Below are 24,804 nucleotides of genomic sequence, written 5' to 3' on the forward strand. Positions count from 1 at the left end.
GGGGGCTCTGATACCAGAATGTTGTGAATAAAAACTTGAATGCTTATTATTGATCAACACCATTGGCTAATAAATAGCCTTACAATAACTAACTGAGAAAAAACAGCCCACGTTTTATATTAACATGGTAAAGTGCAGAGAATGAGTCAAAGCTGAAAACTACCCTACGTAATAGGGATTATTAAAACAGAAAACAATCTAAACAATAAGAAAGCCCAAATCCTGACAATTTTGACCATAATTTTAGAAGCTAGCACTAGATTGGACTGAAATCTGACTTGGAAGATGAAAATTTCCTTTAAACTTTTCTAAATTATTTTTTAAAGGAATTGTGAAGTTTCAAGGCAACTTTTCAACTTTCTCACCTTCCTGTTTAGTCCATACAAAGGATAAATTAACAAGTAAGAATTAATGTCGCATTGAATTGAAAGACATTGCGGAATTTGGTTTCGACTTTTCTTGAGAAAATTCAAATTTTCCGGGAAATAAAAAACTGGAAAAGAAACTTTCTTGCATGTGGACACTTGAACAAGGACGAACACTTTAAGTCAATTGAAGGCAAATAAATAAATATACTAAATTAAATTGAGGAGAAGCGTTGATTATAAAATACCTACGTGACGTACATGTATTTTATTTTATTTTATTTATTTTTGATCAGATGACTATAAAATTGAGAAAATTTCCAACTCTAAATGTCTTGATACTTTTTAGAAAAAAAATTTAGGTTGGCCAAAAGACTTGTTTCCATTCAAGGTTAGTTGTAGTCTCAAAGTCACACTCTCCAATTTTTAGAAACTTAAACACTTACTCATGAGTTAATTTCTGTTTAAAATCTTAATTAAAACTAAAGGTAAAATTATTATTTAATAAAAAATTTTAAAAATTAAAATTTTATCATATTTTTCTTTCTTATTTTGAAAATCAAATAATTTTTTGTTATCTAAAGTTTAAAAAATAGTAACTTTCACCCTAAGATTTTGAAACTATCATCAGAGATAATAAAATTCGTTATCTTCGATGACAGTTTCAAAATTCTAGAGAGAAATGTTAATTTTTTAAACTTTAAATAGAAAAAAAATTTTGAGTTTTAAACATGGGGAACAAAAATAATAAAAAGTTTAATTTTTTTAATAAATAATAGTTTTACTTTTTTAAATAAAAATTAATTTATAAATGAGTGTTTGAATTTTGAAAAGTTAACGAGTAAAATTGATGATTTCACTAAAACTTGAGGGGGAACAAGTGTTTTGGCCTTTTAGGTTCAAAACTGGTTGGTGAGTCACAGAAGTAGTGAGAGAAATCATGTGAATGGGATAGGGTCGGTGAGCTTTCAATAATTTTAAAGAGAGAAATAGAATGTGGGTTTGTTTGTTTTGTAGTGGAGAAAAAAAGGGGCGTCGGTTGCCATAATTTTAAAGCCTTGCTTGCCTTGCCTTGCCTTGGGAATTTTCTTTTATTTTCATTTTATTTTATTACTTTTTATGGTATACGCCTTGTATTACCTTTTACGATATACGGTTGATGTGATGGTTCCGTAGTTTTATAAACTTACTCATATTTTTGTATTATTTATTAATATTATGATATTAAGTTTAATTTATTTGGTACTTTTTCTTTTGATTTTTTTCTGTTTTTGTTTTATTTTCAAATTTTGTCTTAATTTTTAAAGTTTTTGTTAAAGATTTAAATTATTTGATATAAATATATTACCATATGATCTATTATTATTTTATTTTTAATTTAAAATTATTTAATTAAATAATAATATATATTATTTATATATCTAAAATAAATAAATATAATTTTATTATAATTAGATTTATTTAATTTTATTATAAAGACTTTAAATATATTTTATTTGAATATATAATATTAAATATTTATATTTAATAAAATAATATTGCATTTTCAATCCTTTAAAATACTAATAATTATTCGGTTCGGCCGATTAGAATCGGTCCGTGCATCTAAGAACAAAATCTTAATGGCTTAAAGATTATTAACAGAATCTAGGTAGTGACGTGGCATATTAATTAAAATAATGTCAGATGCCATTTCCCACCCAAGGTTTAACTAAACGACACATAAGTTCTAAATAGCTACTGTTTTGCTTGCCTGATAAAGTTGACGGTAAATTTTAATAATTAAAATATATTTAAGTTAATATTTTAAGGACCGAATGATATAAGAATATTTTATTATAAAAATTAAACAATTTATTTTAAAAATAAAATATTTAAAAAATTATTAAATATAAATCATTATTATATTAGATAAAATTTAATAAATATAAAATATTATTTTATTTAAATAACTTTGAATATAATTATTTTAAAATTTTTTTATATTATTTATTATTTTAATTAAAAATAAAATTATTTTTTTCAAAAAATTAATAAGTAAAAATATAATTATAATAAAATTAAAATTATTTTAATAATTTTTTAATATCTAAAATAGAGATGATCAAATTACACTTATATTATCTGTTATATTACTATTGATAATAAAATATTACCTATATTTTTTATTATTTATGAACCAAACAAAATAATATAAATAATAAAAAATAAATTATTAAAATATCCTCCATTTTCCCTTAGCCAAACAACTCTTTAATATTTAATTTTTTTCTTCTTTATTTTCATTTCCCCATAAATAAAATTGAATATTAATTTTTGTCCATGACATTCATCACTAGTGAATTCTTAACTTGTTGCAATTTTAGTCGATATCTTACCAAATGGGTGTGACATAAATCTATGAAGTGCTTGTTATTTTTCTCATATTTGCTGACTTTACAAACATGAAACTAGTCTTTGCCTAATTGGTCTCTTAGGGGTTCTAATTTTGCTTAATTATAATTTTTATTTATAAGCATAATGTTTAGGGTTTTGTCTGCAGTTGGGTCATGGTGATTATTCTAGTCTAGTGTGCATGGTAAATACTCTTTCTTGTTTGTGGCACTTAACCTATTTATCTGCCATTAAATGATGCCTATTTAAATGTAACTAACAGGATTCAAAAATGTCTTATATAATGTTTAAGTAACAGGATTTTTGTGCATAATGTTTATATAATGTCATAATTTTGATTGGAATCTTATCGGTATATCATCAACCATACAACAATTTCACAATTACTTTACAAAATCATTCAAAAGAGTGGTTTCGGCTTCTCAAAATATTGCAACCTCTTGTTAGAAATGTTTCACCCAAAAGTCTTCATCTAATAAACCAAAAATCTACACCATTCGCATGTGCAAAAGCTTTAACAACACAAAAACACATTTCATAATTATCACAAAAAAAACACTAAACAATATAAACACTTCACCATCAGAATCAACACAATCTACAATTGCAACATAAACACAAACTTTATCTTCAACCTCAACAGAAGCCACACAAATATACAAATGAGTTAGAACTACAAATAAAAAAAAAGGATAAAACTTCAAACTCCATCAACAACAGAGGCATATCCACTAAACCATCAATCCCAATAACACATGAAACAAAACATTATACTCAACAACAACCAATTTAATTTATCATAGCAGAATCAACATATAAATAGCATACACAAAAAATAATCAATGAACCTCAACCATTTTAGAGTACCATTTTCCAAACAATGAACTAAACCATTTTTCTTTTCATGTACACTTCTTTTTTTTGGAAACCCATTTCCCACGTAAACCTTAAACCACATACCCATTTATGAAACATATACCTATTTCATCACCCTTAAGCAATTTTCAATCCCAGATTATCACATTAAATAATTAACCAACTCATTTAAAAACCCCTAAAACCTATTTACAAAAGCTTTTTCGATATAAACATTATACAGTATACCCATTTACAAACCAAATACCATTTACATCATTCTAAATAAATATTCAGTCCCAGCGTCCAACCATGAACACTTGAACAACTCATTTTAAAACCACAAACACTATTTACAGAACCCTTTTCACTACAAAAATTAAACAATATACCTAACTTTCAAACCCTAAACACTACCCTCACCATAAACCATTTTCAAAACCCACTACAAGCCCTAAAACTTGAACAAAATCATTTTATTACCCTATCCCCTATTTACAGACCCCTTTTCGACCCAAATGTTATCATATTTAACCACATACAACAGATGAAAACTCACCCATAAGTTGACCACGTAGTCATATCTGCTTTTCATGGTTGGAAACTTTGTCACTATCTTTTCTGACGTCGTTGAATATCACTACAACCGTCTTTCGAAACTGATTACACTAGCCACAAGTCAATATGATAATACTTGATAAAACTAGGTTTAGGGTTGAAAGTGTTTTCGTTTTGCAAAACTTGGTTTAGGTTTTTTGCACCATGTAACTAACTGACACAAATATAACAAATTAGAAGAAGAAAATGTAAAAAGTAAGGACCAGAACACAAAGAGAAGAAGAAAATCAAAGAAAAAATGGGCTCCAAAAGAGGAGAAGAAGAGATGGGAAGAAGATGATTTCGACGGACGAAGAGAAGTAACGAGAGCAAGATAAACTTTATAAATGCATATTGAGATGAGAAAAAATCTCTGATTTTGGCATGCCTTGAGCCCCTCACTTGTAAGGTAAATGAATTTTTAATTTAATACAAACTTACACATTTACCCTTTTAACTTAATTTACCCCGTTAACGAAGTTATTAATTGGGTAGAAAATGTTATTAATGCTAATTGAGGGTGGAAAAGTTTTTTCCACCAAACCTTGGGTAGCAAATGTTGTTACCCAGAATAAAATAATGAAACCAATCAGTCACCGACTCAATTAGATGATCAAATCTTAAGAGATGACTGATTTGTACTGACACAGGCCCACTTTAATGTACGACTTTTTTAAATTTAATTATTTTTTAAAGATCATTGACGTGTATTTTTGTTCCTATAATTTTTTAATCTTATAATAATTATTTATTAATTAGTATAATTAGTGACATAAAAGTCCGGAATGAATGGCTATTATTTATTTATTTAATTATTTTTTACATATGATTATTAGTCAAATTATGGTTGGCACATAAGAAAATTAAGTATTTTACAATATAGTTTGCATTAAAATGAATAATAAAAATTTACTACTTGGTTTAGGAAAAAGTAAATTGTGTTTTTAGTGATAAAATTATTTTTTTATGAATAATATTATATATATAAATAATATGTATAATTTTATATATAAATAATAATATATTATTGATAATTGACTAATTTTATAATAAAGATAAAATAATACAATGATATGTCATTATTTATGTATATAGATTTATTATTTTTTTAATTATTGTTATTAAATTATTATTGGATAAATCAACTACAGACATCTTATTTAATAAATGAGTATTTTTTTAATACTCATTTTTCTCTATATATATTTTTATTGGGTAGCTAAATTATGTGGCCATTTTCAATCATATTTTTGAAATTTCAGATGTCTATAATAAATTAAATTAATTCATAAAAATATTAAACCATGTATTTGTTGATGAGTAATTAAATAATTTACTTTATTTGAATAGTCTACATAGTTTTAACAAAACATTTAAGGAAGTATATGGATATAACCATTAGAAAAAGAATGACCAATTTTATCTCTCTATGTAAGAATTTTAAGAAGGGAGAGAAATTTCAGCCAAAATTCACAATTTTTCAAATTGGAACTTGTTCTAAATAGGTTCAAAATTTAATATAAAGTGTTAACTTTTTTTATTTTAGAATTTGGTTGTGATTTTTAAATGTTTATGGTCGGGGATTGTGTTTTCCACTTGGGTTATGGGTATATAAATTTTAGTTGATAAATGTTATGTTTTTTATGTGTGTGAAAACTGATTTAATGTAGATGAAAAAGTAATTTAGATAGGGTTAGGTTTTTTTTTTCTCTAATTTTTTATAAAACAATAGTTTTGACATGAAAGTTATGAATAACCCTGACGATAGGGAGTAAAATGATATATTTTGGTAGGTGTTTTTGGGGTGTAAAGAAAATATATTGAGAGACCGTTTGGTTTGAGAAATATTTTATTACCAATTAGAGAATTATATTAAAGATAGATTATCTTGATAATGATTAGTTATAAATTATTACTATATTTGATAAATTTTAATAAAAATTGGGTTAGTATAAATCATTATAATATTTTGTTAAAGGTAATAAAAGAATACTAATATATTATTTTACTTAAATACACTTAAATATAATTATTTTACAATATTTTTTTATTTTATTTGTTATATTAATTGAAAATGTGATTATTTTTATTATAAAAAATTAATAAATAATAATATAATTATAATAAAATGAATATTAACTTGATAATATTTTAATAATTAAGGTAGTGGTGGTAATCAGATTACCTCTTTATTACCTTTCACAACACTATTGATAATAAAATATTGTCGGAATATTTTATTAATTATAAATCAAATAAAGTAATATAAATAATACAAAATATATTATCAAGGTAATCTTTAATGTTCTCTAATCAAACATCTTCTAAATGATATTACGGCTATGGGATAGATTATAAGTGAAATAAGGGGGTCCAACACCATTCTACTAGACACAAATGTCTAGTAGATGTAATTTAGAGATGGGGGCATGACTGAATACCCTATTCCTGACTGAAAGACCTATTCCCACCCAAGATATAGTGAAATTCCAAATGTTCGTCATTCAATTTTTTAAAACTCAAACACTTACTTATAAACTAAAATCTATTTAAATTTTTAATTAGAGTTAAAGGTAAAATTGTCATTTAATAATAATATTTAAAAAATAAAAATTTATATTATTTTACCTCATTAATTTAAAAAAACTAACAATTTTTTTTTCTAAAAATTAAGTTTTAAAAAGTAACTTTTTTCCCCTATTTAAAGTTTCAAATTTTGTCGGCAAATTTTTAGAGAACGATAGCCAATGTCTCTTCCTCCTGGTGGTGTCGTTTCTCCCTCTGATGATTTCATTTCGATCAACAATGTCTAAATTTAATAGAATTCAAATAAAATCTGGATGAAGAGTTCAAACTATTTATTATTTTTTGCGTTAATTTTATCAATATAACCTCCAAAAACGTTGGTTAAAATTATCTAAATTTCCTAAATATAATTAATTTATTTAATTTCCATAACGGACACATTTGGCGATCATCCTCAAAGGCTGAAACTATTGCGTCCTAGGCGACCAAGGGTGCAATTCTAAAGAAACATGAGACGGAGATTCCAAACAGCACAGACAATGCTATTGGTTCGACTCTCCGGCTCCGCTGTGCTTTTTGTCTGTCATGGGTCCGTCCGTCCAATGACAACGAGTCACAGACCACACATTATTAAAAGAGGGAATTGCTTTGCGTTACCAGATGGTGACTTAAGTCCTGAAACAGTCAAATCTCTATCTTCAGATTTTTCATCCCTTTGATTGTTGATGTTGACAGGTACGGACTAACGTGTGAGCTGTATATATAAACGACAATGGTCCCACAGGGAAAGTACTTTGAAATTGCAGGGTAAAAAGGGAAATCTATATTTATAGAATGCGAAAATTATAAGGGCATTCAAATTATAAACAACATTAGCCTTTTTTCAATTTTGCCACTAGTCTCCCGTGGCATGCTGTGGATATAATAACGAAAGATAGCAAAACTCCCCTTGCCACCAATGTTTTATGTTAATGACTTTCCCACCTTTCAACTTTAAAATAATATTTTGCCACCTTTCGTCAAGTTTTATTAACGAAATTTATTAATTTTTAGAATTAAAAAAGTAAAAAAATAAAAATATTATATACTACTTTCAATATAAATTAAAGCTAAAAAACACTTTACCAACAAAACTTTATTAATTATAAAAAATAAATTTAAAAAAAATTTAAAGTTAATAGTGGTAAATGTTGTTAGCAAAGTAATCAAACCCAAAATTATGCAATTTGATTGGCGTTAAATTGGTATAGTGTGATTTCAATTGAATTTTACCACCTTGATGTGATTTGTGATTGAAATCATATTATTTTGGTGCGATTGCCATTGAATCATATGAGATAGGGCAATTACGATGAAAACCACAATATTCCAGTATGATTCCAATTGGGTCACATTAAGGTGTGGCAAATCTAATTGTAATTGTATTATTTTAGTGAGATTTTAATGGGATAGTATTGAAATAATGTCGGAATAGTACGGTTCCAACTAAATCATATATGATGGTAGAATTCAGCTAAAGTCCTATGCAAGCAATTCATGTAGAATCACATAGAAACCGGTGCGATTCTACTCATAAATTTAATTGTAATTGTGCAGTTACTGGTTTGAGGTTTGAGATTTGAGATTTGAGATTTGTTGGAGTTACAGTTAATCTCATTAGAAGGCAGAAGGTATTTTTGGACATTTTACGCGGCATCATTAGTGTGGCTGGGGTTGAAAAGAGCGAAGAAATAATAAGAAAACACTTGGAAAGGGTTGGATAGCCGTTTATTTTGTCCTTTATATCATGCATATAATTATTTTTTTTATTATAAAAAATAATTATTTTTAAGTTGATTTTTGTTTAACAGGTCAAAATTATGAAATTTGAGATTGCTCGATTAGTTGGTCGGATCAATTTTTAAAATTAAATTGGTTGGTTAATCAATTTTTTAAAAATAAATTAGTTGACTGGATAATTATTTACCATTTAAATTATCAAAAATTTTTGTATTTTTATCTTATATTTTAATTTTAATTGAGTGATTAGTTTTATATCTTGATTAAGTAAGTTTAAATATTTTTTATTTTAAATTATATATGTAAAATGAAAAAAAAAAGTATATATATTAAAAAAAGTGTTTATTTTACCCAATCTCTCTATCTGAATTACTAGACACGTGACAAAAACGACATGTGTGAGAACAGTAGCGTCTTTAAATTCTTCAAACAAGGCACATGCCACAAAGCATGAATCTCATCAACCACCGCAACAGCTGTGCTACTTTTGTTACTACAAAAAATAAAATCACATTAATATAATTAATTAATAAGATAAATATTTAATTTTATCAGAAAAAACAGTTATCTTTATAAATATATATCTATATGGAGATATTCTTTTTCTCACTTATAATCCCAAATATCCTGTAAAATTTAAATTTTGTTTCAGGTTTATCTTCAAAATATTTTATTTAAAATTAATTTTTTTTTTCAAATTTGAAAGTTTATTTATAGGAGTTTCATTTGGACCTCAAAGTTTGTGGAAAGAAAATATAACAAAGGTTTTTAAATCCGATAATATATTCGTTTCAATTTTTATTTTAATTAAAAATAAAAAAGATTTTATTATCTTTTATTTTATTATACTTTTCATTTCTATATACAATTAAATAATTATTTTAAATATAAATATATTTTATTTAATTTAAATTATTATATAAAATTGGTTTTATATAGTCAAAACAATATTTAAATACTAAAAAGTAAATAATTAGAATGATAAAATAACCAAATTTGATTTGGGTGTGATTCTCTTAACAACAACAATTAAGGACCCTCTTGTAATTATGAAAAACATTGAGGAGGAGATGTTTACAATTATTTCTCTTTCTCTCACAACTCACTCTCTCTGTAACTCTTATCTCTCAGCTGAAGCTCTTATCAGTCGCATTAACTTTGGAAGTTCTCAAAAATCTCTCTCTCTCTCTCTTTTCACACTTCCCAGAAACCGAAAATCACAAACTGTTGAGGAAGAAGAAGAAGAAAAGACAGGAAGAAAGAGATATCAATAATGGCAGATGCCGCAAAGCACCTGTCCTCCGTTAATGGAGAAGTGAAAATGATTAAGGACCTCAAAAGCATCTTCTCCCTCTTGAAAACCAGAAGAAGTCTCGCTTTTGCTTATGGTTTCATGTTTGTTTTTGTTGCTTTCACTATTTTCTTGGCCTTTAATCCCTCTTCATCCTCCTCTTCCGCCCTGTCTTTCTCTAATATTTTCAGTGTGGCTTCCATCAATTCTTCAAGTTCAAGTTCTTCTTCTTCTTCTTCAAGCTCTCATAGATCTCAGTTCTCTTCTGTTTTCTCTAATTTTTTCCCCAACATCTCTTCTTCCCCAAAACAAGTTCATGTTCAACCCCAAAACTTGATTAACTCCACCAGATCTAATAACACCACCACTATGAATCATCAATCTCCTAATGTAAACCAGACTCAAAGTTTAGATTCTTCATTTCATCAAAATCAACTGTTGCATGCAAATCAAACTTCAGTTGTCAATAAACAACCATCAACTGTAAAAAGCAACACTCGAAGTTCACAACTTTCTAATAAAGATCCAAATTTGAAGCCAAATCAGACCTCTTCAGCAGTCCCCCACAAACCCAAGGCTCCATCACTTTCTAATCAAACCACAGCAAAAAGTTCGAGTCCAAGGCCAAGTCCATTGGTAAAGCCTAAGCCTAAGCCTAAGCCTGAGCCTCCAGTGTCAAATTACACAGCATCTCCGAAACAACGAGGAAATGGGAGTAGTTCAGAGATGGTGGTGGTGAAGCAGGGGATTGAGAGTGTGATGGAGAGTTTAATGAGCTGTGATTTGTTTGATGGGGAGTGGGTTGAAGATCACTCTTATCCCCTTTACAAACCAGGCTCTTGTTCTTTCATTGATGAGCAATTCAATTGTGTTCTTAATGGTAGACCTGATAAACTCTTTCAGCAATTCAAATGGAAGCCTAAAGGCTGCACTTTACCAAGGTATATTCCACAATTGATTCCATTATGTAGTTTAAACTTGCTGATTAGTTTAATCTTTGTTTATGCAATTAGATTGTGTTGATTGGTTTGTTTAATAAGATTATATATTCTGAATCCTTGATTTCGGGGGTAATTTTTCAATAGAGTTGTTGAGTTTTCACTTAATATGTGAATTGTTGTATATGGAAGGTTGAATGGGAGCCATATGTTGGAATTGTTAAGGGGGAAGAGGCTTGTGTTTGTCGGCGATTCATTGAATAGGAATATGTGGGAATCTTTGGTTTGCATACTGAGAAACGCGGCAAAGGATCCTAAGAACGTTTTTGAGGCTCATGGGAGATACTATTTCCGCGGTGAAGCTTCATATTCGTTTATCTTCAAAGTATGCTACTTATTGATTGATGTATTGAACTTGCTTGTGTTGTTAATATTGTGCTTGATGTTTCTATAATTTTGTTTTGTTTTGTTGGATAGGATTATAACTTCACTGTGGAGTTCTTTGTATCTCCTTTCTTAGTTCAAGAATGGGAAATGCCTGATAAAAACGGAACGAAGGAGACACTCAGGCTTGACTTAGTTGGGAAGTCTTCTGATAAATACAAAACCGCCGATATCATCATCTTCAATACTGGACACTGGTGGACACACGAGAAAACCTCCAAAGGGTATGTTAATTACTTTGATTCTCCTAGTGGTGTTGTTTGTTCTCGTAAGTAACAGAAACGATACGGGGAATTTTGCAGGAAAGATTATTACCAAGAAGGTAGCCATGTGTATGGTGAACTTAATGTTCTTGAAGCGTTCCGGAAAGCTCTAACAACATGGGCGAGATGGGTTGATGCCAATGTAAATCCGACGAAATCTATGGTTTTCTTCAGGGGATATTCTGCCTCCCATTTTAGGTAAATTCTTTACTTCAAGGATCCTCATCGTTTTCAAATTGTGATGGTTTTTTTAAACATTGGTTTTGTGTCGCTGCAGTGGCGGACAATGGAATTCAGGAGGAGCATGTGACAGTGAAACTGAGCCGATCAAGAATGTAACATATCTAACACCATACCCCCCAAAGATGCTGGTGCTGGAGAAGGTACTTAGAGGGATGAAAACACACGTCACCTACTTAAACATCACCCGATTGACTGATTACCGGAAAGATGGTCACCCTTCAATCTATAGGAAACAAAACCTATCCGAAGAAGAAAGAAGATCACCATTGAGGTTCCAGGACTGTAGTCATTGGTGTCTTCCAGGCGTGCCAGATTCCTGGAATGAGCTTTTCTACGCTGAACTCTTGATCAAAGAGAATAAGATGCAGCAACATCATCAGAATCAGAAGAAAAGATATAGGTAAAAATAAAGAAGAAAAATCTCATCCAAATCAGTGTTGCTTAAGTTATAAATCATATACATGTTTCACATAGTTTTTTCGAGGAATTGTAGAAATACCTGCATGAAGAAGATCCATGAAGTTTTGTTTCATCTATGAATTATGAGAAAATCAAGAGCAAAAATGCTGAAGTGTAATAATATATTTTTGTTTATAAATATTCTTTAAGTATAGAAGGGCCCTTGAGGATTGTAAATCTCCAATAATTTAGTTCTAGCGTGCTGTAATTTGTTCATTAAATTGTAAGACTTGTGTTTGGCTTTGGAGATTCTTAGCGTCGTACGGCTTTCATCTGACCTGATCTCTGATCTTCATGTTAAGATGCAGGAGAAGAGTGGTTGAGCATTAGTTTAATGTGATTTTCTTTTTTAGGTCAAAATTTATTGAAGGTGGACCAACCAATTTGGCATTTTAATGAATGATATATTATAAAACAGTCTTTTTCTGTCTTGGTCACATGGGATGTTTGACAATTAATTAAGCAATTAAAAATATTAATTAAAATTTACTTTGAATATGATTTGTGTAGGTAATCTTAATCTGAATGTTTCTTGGCGATTGAAAACAATGGTCAAAGAATGTTCAACTAAAGTAAGTGCCTTCAAATACCTAATGAAGGTGAATGAGAACAGTATATAAGAAGGGATTCTGGACAACTAAAAACAAATCAGTTCATAGTTTGCCAAACAATTGCATTAATAACATAACAAAAAAAATAAGGTAGCCTCTACTGCAAAATTACACTTAAGAAGCTGAATTTGTTTTGCAAAATTGTAGCTTGGTATGGCAGTTGTGCCCCCAATGGAATACATAAATGAAGAGATAAAGCAGTAGAATGTGAATGATCAGAGCTACGATTCCAATCCAATCAGCCTGAAGGAACTTGTGGGTTGGAAAATTGATGGCAAATGAAAACAATTAAGGAATATATACTTATTTATGTTCTCAAAATAGATATACATAGTTTTATTGAGAAGTTTTATGATTCGTTTGGCGAATATGTAGATGGACAAGACAATGATACAAGCGAACCGATAGGATGATCAAAGACCTTTGCATGTGGACACCCATAACATTGTTCAGATTCTTTCTGTTCATCGTAAACGAAAGTGAAGAAATGGAAAGGTTTAGCTTGAAAGAAGAACAGCAACAAACCCACTACTGTAATATACATAACAATGATAGAGATATCTATGTTTCTATACCAATCCTGGACATACAAAACTTCAGCTGTTAACGACCCCAAGAGTTGATAAAACCGGTGGAATATTAGAACTTTCGAGACCAAGGTCTAAATTCGAATTTCTTTCATACTTATGGAACTATGACTTTCGTAATACAATGATTATAGGTCTAATTACTGTACTTTGAGTTTATCTGTTCAATAAATTTACTTAAATAACGTCAATTATATAATTTTGGTTTAATAAAACGAATAAATCCAATGCATTTTACTGGTTATAATTTGAGTAAATAGTATCAATTTGAGTTTTAAGATTTATTGAATCTTTGATAAAGTTAACCTATCATATATTAGTTATGTATCATCTTCAAAACCTTAACACAATAGTTTTATCACTATAATTGAGATGAACTTCAAGAGTTTTATGGATTCAAAGATATAGCTCAGTCTGGTATTATTACAAATCCTAATTTAATTTATTATTTACAGACTGTGTGCTGATTGCATTGAATTATGTTATGTTCAGGTAAATTTATCTTAAAACAAATAGATTTTCAAAGAAACAAAACGAAGGCAACGTCCAAATACACATGGTTATACAAATCTACAATGCATAGATAACATCTTTTACAGTGTAACCGAACCAGGATAAAACAAAAAACCCAGAAAACAGAAAAAAGTTTGAAGCTCAAACCTAATGCGACAAAACAAAATGAACTAACCATGAAGCCAAGAGAGAAGGTTCCAATATCTGCTAGTGAAATAGTTACAGAAGAGAGTTCAATATCTCCAAGCTAACAAATAAATTAGAAATCAAGTTCGTCCCATGTTGACACAATATATTAAAAGCTATGGGAGTCGCATTCTTCCACATCTTCACAGTCTCAGTCCAGAACTTTGACTTCCTTCCTGCCAACTTCAATCACTTCGCCGTTGAGAAGTGGCGTCTCCATTTTTTCCAGCGCTGCACACGTGTAAAATAGTGATCTAATTCTAATATCACTAGGGAGTTGATTTTACGTTAAAGGGTAGTTGATGTATGATAAAAGTGTGCGTCTCGCAGTTGGTTTCACTGTCTTGTATTTATTAGTTGTGCAGATTCAGTCATCTCTCTCGTGCATGCTGAGTATTGTCATCATTTGATCAGTGAAGTCTCTTACTTATTCCTCAATTGTTTTCTCTTGCCATCAGTTTTCCTACCAATAAGTACACACCCAGCATGTGAACTTGCCCAGCTTCAAAAGCTCCAGACCACTACCCATATATGCCCAGCTACAATTTTGCACAACAAATTCAGGCTCTTTCTGTTCAACGAGGATGAAAGAAACATGGTAAAAAAAATTATGGATAGATTTGTCCAAAGCAATTTAACCAATTGAGTGGATTGAAGCCCATACCAAATGGTTGTGGCTAGACATGGTAGGGGCTTGGTTGGTCCAGGCCCCTCAATTGCACAGCCAACAATTATGTAGTCCTTGGCCTAACAGCCCAACGACTACATAACCCTTTATTTTATTTTATTTTTGTTTGAATTTACTATAAATGCCCTCTGAAGTAGTCACAATTTCACATAAGAATTCATTTACCACTCTCCTCAACTCTCTTAATCTCGTTCTCGGTCTTTCATTATCAATTCTCAAAGTTTTTAAATCTCTCAATCAATGTTCCATTTTCCAAACTAATTTATATTCCATTATTTTCAATAAGTTATCAATTATTATTTTTACTTATTCATATCAAATGGATTCAAGATAAAATAAATTTAATCATTTTGGTCACTTTGATAATGAAAAAAATCAATATATTGATAAAGAACTTCCATTTGAGGAGCATTATCTACAACACCACCATCATTGAGAAAAAAGAGAAAGCGGAAATTGATGATATCAAAACACTTCGATCAAATTGAAGAAATAATAAGTGGTAATTGATTTGATAGACTGTGTGCAAACATCATGATTTATTTTTAACATGTGTGAGTTTGGGGGCATCGAACATCTCTGTCGCAATATAAATGAATATTTTAAAAAAATACCATAACACTTAAAAGGGTAATAATAAATTACCTTTGAAAGATCAAAATCAATTTGCGGATCTTCTATAGGTAATCCAATTGGTTCTATCACGAGAAAAATGTTGAACTTCACAGATAATCCACATGTAATGCAAGATTACAAGGTTAGATACGTTGTCACCTCTTATCAACCTTTTTTTTTTTTATGTTAAGGACACAATATTATAATGAATAATACAAAATAATGTTCAACTTACATTTAAAAAAATTTTTAGGTCAATATTAAGATTTGATATATTAAGAAATTATGAATTAATTAAAAAAAACCATAAATGAATTAAGTGAGTTTAATAGTGTTGTTTCAATGACTTTTGATTTATGAATATATTGTAACTAAGAGTTAGGTTATATTTATAGTTTTACACAATTGTTTATTTTATTAACTGGTGTGACCATTTATATTGTATTAGCTAATATATTTAATGAATATAAAATAAATAAATCTATTTTTCTATTACATTTGATAATGAAAATTTAATGATAAAGCAGCTGATTTGATGATGAAACATTTAATTTTATCATTTGATAGAAAATTATATTATGTTGAATGTTTTTGTTATATAATAAATTTAATAGCGTAAAAAACGAGTTTAACAAAGAATTAAATAGGAGCAGTTAGAGATGCTATCACTTATATTTTATTATCTTTATCACATTTACAAGCATACCATATTATGTATTAACAAATGAGATTAAAAAATAAAAAGATGGAAAATTGATGATAAAACTCAATGGAATTTAACTTATTTAATGTTAAAATCTTGTGATGAATATGAAACAACAAAACATAATTTTTTAATGCACAACCAAAAGATTTTGAAAATCTTAATTTTTTGAATGAATATGAGTGAGACGTTGCTAATGTTTTAATGAATATGTTAGAACCCCAAAACTGTTACTGATCAATGTTTCGAATACTATCCTACCACATGTTTGATTTGATGTTGTATAATAAACATTAGTTTTAATCTTAAAATTGATAGATATCATAATATTGTTTAAGACATTGTAAGCCGAATGGAAGAAAAATTTAAAAAACATTAGAAAGATACACCTAGATAGTTTGTTGCTACTATTGTATTAGATCCTAGGACTAAATTTGTTGGAAAACATTTAAAACATGGCAAAAATCTTTATGTGAATATTGTGAACATAAATTGGCAAACCCAACTTTGAATTTGTGAGGAAGCCTATTTGAATAAGGTGCAAGGTGTTGATGTGAGTCATTTTCATGACCACATTTGCCTGAGTATTGCGCTTCTTTTAGGAGACAGAAACTACTGTGCATTTTGATGCTTTGTGCGGAGAAGAAGAAGAAGAAGAAACTTCTTCTATAATAATTACGTTAATCTCATGCGAGGGGAGACAATTTTGGTCTTTAAATAAGAATCCAACTGTTAATAACTTTCACATCAACTGTCATTTGACAGTTAAATAAACCGGATTGGGTCGACCCGTCATAGGTGGATCCGAACCCAACAAAATTATTAGGAGTTCAAAATATTTTAGAAGTTATATGTGATGGTTTGTTAGAATCTTTAGCTTTCAGATTAGATGACGTTAAGAAAATTTTGCTTGAAATGTATTTTGTTTATGAACCTAAATATGGAAACACTGTACAAACTTCAGAATCACAAGTAAGTTCAAGTGGATTGTCTAAAGATAAGATGCGGTTGCGGTCTATCTTGTGGGAAGGTAAGTAACTGATAAGTTAAGGTTCAAAATGTGGTTGATTTTCTAATTATATTAAGGGAAAAGGACTATTTCCCACCCAATTTTTAGTCTGATCTCAAAACTATATTCACGCCTGATGAAAAACCCAAACACCTACCCATCTCTAAATTGCCATTAAGTTCTCCGTTAAATAAAGGGGTAAAACCGTTATTTTACTATTTACATTCCAGTTATATAATTTTATCGCATTTTCTCCTTCCGATTTTAAAAATTAACTTTTACCCCCATCCCTGAACTTTGAAAAGTGGTTTTTACCCCCTCCCCTTCCCCAAATCCTTAATTTTTTTTTTAACTTTCCTTCCGACCACCGACGACGATGTGGCTTGAGGGAGAGTGACGAGCATCGTCTAGATCTGGACGATGCTCGTTGACCTTCATTGGACGATGGAACGTCGTCCATTCTCTGGACAATGCTTGTCATCAAGAATGGATGACGAAACGTTGTCCATAATAGACGACGAAACATCGTCCAGACTGGACGACGCTTCATCGTCTAGAATGGACAATGCTTCTTCGTCCAAAGATCTGGACGACAAAGCGTCGTCCAGATCTAGACAATGGTCGTCCTTCTTGGAAGACGATCGTCGTCCAGAGGTCATCATCGTCCAGAGGTGGTCGACCTCTGGACGAAAACTTCTCCGTCGTCATCGAAAAAAGTGGCTACATTTTAGGGGGGAAAAGTGAATTTTTTAAAATTTAATTCAGGGAAAAATGTTAGTTTTTCAAATTAAAAGGGGAAAATGAGATAAAATTTTAATTATTTAATATTATTGATAAAATGACGAATTTACCCCTTAACCCTAACATAAAATATGTGGGTGGGTCCAAACAGATTAAACTTTAGGTGAGTATTTGAGTTTTTCATCAAGGATAGGTATACTTTTGAGATAAGACTAAAAATTGGGTGGGAAATAGTCCTTTTCCCTTATATTAATATTGATCATTTTATTGAAATTATGAATCAAAGTGAAAATTTTGACATTCTGGCATGGTGGAAAATACATCAAAATACTTATCTTGTGACTTATGTCATAACATATGATGTATTAACACTATGCGATTGTGGTCTATCTTGTGGGAAGGTAAACAATTGATAAGTTTAAGTTCAAAATGTGGTTAATTTTCTAATTATATTAATATTGATCATTTTACTGAAATTATGAATCAAAGTGAAAAATTTAATATTCTAGCATGATGGAAAACACATCAAAATTGTGATTTCTGTCATAACATATAATCTATTAACACTTCTAATGTCTACTATAACATGAAAATTGGGTTTTAGTGTAGGTGGATGCGTTTTTAATGATAGATGGTCAAACTTACATCCAAATATGGTTGAAACAATTATATGTATGAAAAATTGGGTAATTGAGAAATTCAAATTGCAAAATCACATAGCCAAAGATATTTTTGAAGACTTCAAAACTTAGATGTTGAATATTAAAAAAAAAAAAGGCCAAAGGACTTATTCCCACCTAAGCTTTGACGTTTTCCCAAATTCCTATTTTATAACTATTAAAAACCCAAAAACCCATCCTACAGTGGTTAATTTTAACATTTTCTATTAATCTATGGTTGAAATGACTATTTTATCATATATCCAATGAAATGGCTTTAATAAAGTGTTTAATTTTTCTTGAGAATTATTAATTGATGGTTGTATTGTCAATTAAGCATCCGCATTTTATCAAATGCTTAGTGGGCAATAAGAAAAAAAATCCAATTAAGTCTCTTATTTGTTATAGCTCAAAACCAAACAATTCCAAGTTCTTTATTCGTTCAACTCAAAATCAATCAAATCCAACAAAGCTTTTTCTTCTTCATTACAACTAAAAACAAACAAATCCAACAGAGATTTTTTTAATTATAATCAAAAAATTCAACTAAAGCTTCTTCTTTGTTATAGTTCAAAATCAGACAAACAATATAATTTAAAAAAGAAAAAACACAAAAAAGGTTCATATCCTACAATAATCCAGCTATTCATGAAACATTAAAGAAAAAAAAAGATAAAAGAATGAGAAGGAAAGGCTTGAAATAAGGAAAATGTTTGAGGCAACAATGGAGCAATTGAAACTATCACAGTTGATCTATAACAGTTGATTTGAATGAAAAAGAAGAATGGTTGGCTTTCTATTGAGACATCTGAGCATTTTGATTCGGAGTAGGATTCTAAGTCTATATCATATTCTAACTCATTAGAAAATCTAATGATAATGAAAGTTGTTCCTTGTGTTTACTCATCTGTTTCTGAGTAGAAGGACTCAACATCATGGTCTTCTAGTTCTAGGTTGAGATGTAGAATCTGGTTGAAAGTCTTGCGAACTGACTTGGACTTCTCTTTGCTTGGGCATTTTTTTGCATAGTGACCAGATTTGTTGCATAGGTTAAAAAAATATATTTTACTAAAATATTTTTTTTACAAACAAATAAAGTTAAAGTTAACCTTTGATGGGTGGGTCTTTCAGTTTTTAATAATTAATAGATCAAAATTTAGGAAAACATCTAACCTTGGGTGGAAATAAGTCCTTTTGCCATAAAAAAAATTTAGATAGATATTTTTGAAGACTTTCTTTCTTTTGCCTAAAACACATTATGTACACTTGTACATCAAACACCTTTATGTGTACATCAAGTTGTAGTAGATAGTGAGTGTGTAAGAAAACCTTCTTTTGTCTGTGCTTTATATGGATACCAAGGTATAACCCTACACTTAGGATTTAAAGCGGTTGTGTTCAACTTCTACATTGTGAAAGACAAATAGGTCTCCAAACGTAGATATAAATTCTTTAAAACACTTTATGATTGTTTTTCCATGTTTGTAAATCAATGGTTTACGAATGACATCTTAGGAGTTCTATAATTTTGTTTGAAATTTTAAAATTTTAAATTACCAATCCGTTACCCATGAAGGCCATAAACACTAACATCATCAATGATTACCTAAATATGTAGCTGTAGTAGGATTGAGTTGTCGTTTAATTAAATACTATTTAGTTATTGATACAAACATTCGTTAATGCATAACGAGTTTTTTTTTTTTTTAGGTAGACACTAATTTTGGGTTTCAATTGGAAGATAAATTGTTTGGTAAAAAAGATTGTATTATACGGTAACTGTGTTATTGACAGATTCGTGTCTATCGTCGACACTTCATCATTTGGATAATTATGATACTTTGTTAAAAGCCAATCTTGGTTTATATATAGATGGTCAATATATTGTAGATTCAACATGAATCCGTTCATACCAATATGACAAATAACTTAAATGTCACAGACAAAAAGAGATAATTTCTCTCTCAAGGTTAATTAAATATGTAAATTTGAAATGAATGTCTACTCTCATGATATTTAGTTAATATAAACTTTTTAAACTTTGTAATGATCAATGACTCCACAATGAATTCAAGAAATCTCTAAATTGAACTTCTACGCTTAATGAATACATGAACTAATTATGCACCTATCTCTCAATACTCTTTATCAACACTAACATGCATAACATTGGGCTCTAACATCACACAAGACATAAACTTTTCATTCATTAAAATCAATAAATCATCATAATATTATTATTAAATCAAATATAAAAACAATGCATCATTTGGAAGATCAAAAAACCCTTCTTAATCCCCCAAAAATATGTTTAGCCGCTCATGAGGTTTACAAAAACGTAGATCAGTGAATCAAGACAATTCATAATGCGTTAAAAGAATGAGGAGATAAGGTTAAGAAATCTCAAAATGTTTTGTCTTGATCTCCTTGATTCTTGGCTTTAATTCGCTGTTCTTGATTCTCAGTCTGAAGGGTTTGTGTTGAATTCTTCATCTCCAATAAATTCTAGACCACTGGAAAGTTGAAGAGGTGGAAACACATGCTTAGAAATACGTGAAACCCTCCTTAAATACTTAGGATTTGATAACGTTGCACAAGATCTGGTTTCCTGAATTTTCTAGATTCTGTTCAATTCTATTTAATATAGTCGTATTAGACGCCTGGGTAGAAAAAGTTCCACGACAACTTTGTCTGGAAAAATCTAATGAAGCAAACCTTGAAATTGAGATTATTTTCCTTTTAAAAGTAAAATCTAACACGGAAATCTTTCATTATTAAAATTAAAAAAAAATTAAAAAATAAATATTTTTAATCGTTATGATATTAAATTTTAAACAGTATGCAAAATTTTCTACCTCATAGAAGTTAATATGTGTACGTTATTCATAAAAATTTAATTATTTAATTTTCTCAGATAATTCCATGTTCTTGTTGAAGGGATGTCAAACTTTAATCCCAAGATTGGCTTCTACTGCGATTGCAATCTTTAATAATTTTGTTTTTATTTCATGTCGTTTTGGTAGGGTTTCCTTTGATACCTATACATGAAACGACAACACAAATAATAGTATGAGTTTAAAATTTGGTAGTTGAACAATCGTTTTAGCAATGAAGAATTACTCAACTAATTATCATTCTTCTGTTGAATCAAACCAATCTTCTTGTCAATTTTCTTCACTGAATTATTATTATTCTTTTTTAGAGACCAAATCAATTAATTATCACTCTAATTGATCTCTCTAATGAGACAAAATATATTTTGGTAATTATTTAGAGATGGTGATTAGCATTAAACAAATCTTGACTATATCCAAAAGTATTGATTCTGAATTATACATAAATTATTAAAATAAAAATGGAATACTCCTCTTCATTATTTATTAATATCATCTAAGAAATATATATATTTTTTTACCATCAAAAGGTAGTTTGAATGATAAAAAAGGAGATTCTATGTGTAAGATAATATGAGTTCATGCCTTATTTGATGATATATTAAAATCAAATTCTTAACTTATTTGATTTAGTGATTATAAAGTTAATTATTAGATCTAAAAATTTGTCCTATCCAATATGATTAGTTTGATCTCGTAAAAGTGACGATTTGGTTTGGGTGGGGTCCTCGTTACATAAAAAAATAATTTTTTTTCAAGCTAATTTTTGTAAATATGATTAATTTGAGTCAAATTCTATTTTTCTTGAGACTACACAAATTGCAACAAAAAGTGTTTGAAAATTTTCTTGATGTCATTTTCTATAAGGAATTGAGTGATATTATAAATATAAATAAGATTCTAAGGAGACAAAAATAATTTCCCGTTTTATTTTTAAAATAATAAAGGGTCTAAATTCAAAGAATATTAATAAATTTGAAGCAAAAATTAATAACAGGAACAAATTTCATTGTCAGACTCAAAACAATAATAATAAATTAGCTTCCACTTTCTAATTAAAAGATAGACAATATATATATATATATATATATATATATATATATATATATATATATATATATATATATATATATATATATATATATATATATATATATATATATATAAATTCTTACAATCTCCCCTTTCCCTATCAAAAAAAGAAAAAAAAAATACTGACAAAACATAAATTAAAAAATATAGAAACCTTAAAAGCCAAAAAAGGGTAGCGCATAAATACATATAATTTTTTTAAGCTCTAAATATATAAATATATTTTCCTATTTTTGAACATTAATTTCATGTAGCTGCTTGATGGGCTTGAACTTGAGTTTGCGAAAATGGGTTCAATCTAGCAGGGCCCAATTGTAAGGCAATATCATTGTCCTTGTCATTGGCAGCGGCGGCGGTTGTGGTGGCAGTGACAGTGGTGGCGGTGGCCACACGCTCACAAGAAGGGCACATTGTGAGAGTGGTGGCAGGAAGTTGCATGTAAAAAGGTTGAGAAGATTTTAAAGCTCTCAATTCTTGAAGCTCTTTTTGTAATCTCTTGTTTTCTTCTGTCAATCTTTCACAACATCTCTTCAAATACTCACAATCCACCTCTGTCTGCTTCAGCTTTGTCCTGTAAACAAATAATTCAACAAATTTATTTATATTTAAAAATAAATAAAATGTTCTTTTTTAATATATAAATATTCAATATAATAAATGTTGAAATTAATTAATTAATAAAAGCACCTCGCTCTTCTGTTCTGAAACCAAACTTCTACTTGGCGAGGACGAAGATTCAACTGTTTTGCTAAGGCAAGCTTTTGTTTCTGCAAATATTTAATGTTTCAATAAATAGAAAAAACAAAAACGAAAAAGTGAAATCAAAAACAGAAAAGAAAAAGAAGAAGTTCATTATTATTACTGGATTAAGAGTATTGTGTTCTTTGAAACTTTCTTCAAGAAAAGCTGATTGTTCTTTAGACAGCCTCAGTTTCTTCCGAGTTAATCCGTTCTCTTCATCGTCACTCGCTCTCTCGTTTTGATGGCGAGTTTCAATGACTTCCGAATCCTTCTTGTTGTTTCTACTATTTCCGATACAAAAAGACGACACCGTACTGTTTGGAGATGACAGAGCCGTCGTCCCTTCCTCCGCTTCCCCCTCTGCTACCGCCACAGCCACCGGAAACCGGTTTACATCCAACCCTTTTCCCATCCCATCTCTCGCAGCCGGTTCTGACACCACTGTACGAAATAATGAAACCCATCAAAACTCAGATCTTTAATATCAAACTGCATAATTTTCCATTATTTCTTTCCTTTTCTCAGCAAACAAACAAAACATGCGAGTGCGTAGTATAGGAAATATCACTTACCGTTTTCAGTCAACCATGGAAGGCAAAGCTGCGAAGGATGATGATGAAGAGTACGAGGAACCGGAGAGAAAGGAAGAAGATCAAGCTGAACAGGAAGATCATGATCTTGTTGATGATCATCGTCTTCGTGATCTCCTTTGATCTTTAAAGCCATGCAAAACCCTAGATCTTTAGGTGAGATTTTCGCTCCAGACTTGTCAAGAAACGAAGAAAACTGCTTCGAAGCACTGCCTAAACTCAAAGCGAGCTCCATCACAGGATAATCAAAATCAACCGATTCGACCGATTTTACACCTCTAACATTCAAAACTATGAGAGAAGAAGGCTATACTTTATTTGGTTTGTGAGAGTAGAGATTGACCGAAAAATCAAGGTTGACAAATGAACGCACGTGAATGTATATAAATATAAAATGGTTCATACACGAGAGAAAGAGAGAGCAGGACAAAGATTTTCTATGCAAACGGAAAATATTTTCTTTTATTTTCTATAATAATTTTCTTGGGGGGTAAGTTGGAAGTCAAAGCTGTTGAAAATTGATTATTTGTTGGGGGAATAATAAATAATGATAATAATAATAATTAAATTGAGAAGTGGTGAGATGAATTGATTGGTTTGGAGCACAATGAGTTATTAAATACTTATTATTGATGTTTGTGTGAAAATTTTTATTATTAATTACGAAATTATTACGCTTACCAAACAAGGGCCATATCATAATCATCATCATGATAAAATAATGATGGTCATTTATCATACGGTCCAGATCATTTTGTAATTTTAATTTTGTATTTATATTTTTTTTTCAAGGATTTGAATTATTAACTTCTATTTTATGTGATAAATCTTTGGATCATATAGTTCAAGAATGTTGACAGTGAGAATTCAGAATATAAAACAGTGTTGTATTTTGCGCAAGTAAATGTTGGGGATTGATATGTTTTTAAAACAATTTAGCCTAATGTTTAAGAGTTTATTTTCTAACCATAATTCGATGGTGTAATAGTAATCGTAAGTGTTCCCAAAAGCCTTTTTTTAT

The 24,804-nt window shown here is 29.5% G+C and overlaps 2 protein-coding genes across 2 annotated transcripts; one reads left to right on the forward strand and one right to left on the reverse strand.

Annotated features, from left to right (window-relative positions):
• The first annotated feature begins 9,633 nt into the window (after positions 1-9,633).
• Positions 9,634-12,401, forward strand: LOC123228238 (protein trichome birefringence). Its single transcript, XM_044653560.1, has 5 exons — positions 9,634-10,748; positions 10,938-11,130; positions 11,223-11,413; positions 11,492-11,650; positions 11,730-12,401. The coding sequence occupies exons 1-5, from the start codon at positions 9,790-9,792 to the stop codon at positions 12,097-12,099; spliced, it is 1,872 nt and encodes a 623-aa protein (XP_044509495.1). The 5' UTR covers positions 9,634-9,789; the 3' UTR covers positions 12,100-12,401.
• Positions 12,402-22,629: 10,228 nt separating this feature from the next.
• On the reverse strand, positions 22,630-24,173 carry LOC123228339 (homeobox-leucine zipper protein HOX11-like). Its single transcript, XM_044653694.1, has 4 exons — positions 23,766-24,173; positions 23,315-23,634; positions 23,140-23,219; positions 22,630-23,023 (listed from the first exon to the last, which is right to left on the reverse strand). The coding sequence occupies exons 1-4, from the start codon at positions 24,016-24,018 to the stop codon at positions 22,699-22,701; spliced, it is 978 nt and encodes a 325-aa protein (XP_044509629.1). The 5' UTR covers positions 24,019-24,173; the 3' UTR covers positions 22,630-22,698.
• Between the last annotated feature and the right edge of the window lie 631 nt (positions 24,174-24,804).

The sequence above is a fragment of the Mangifera indica genome, chromosome 10, assembly GCF_011075055.1.
Source record: "Mangifera indica cultivar Alphonso chromosome 10, CATAS_Mindica_2.1, whole genome shotgun sequence".
NCBI lineage: Eukaryota > Viridiplantae > Streptophyta > Magnoliopsida > Sapindales > Anacardiaceae > Mangifera > Mangifera indica.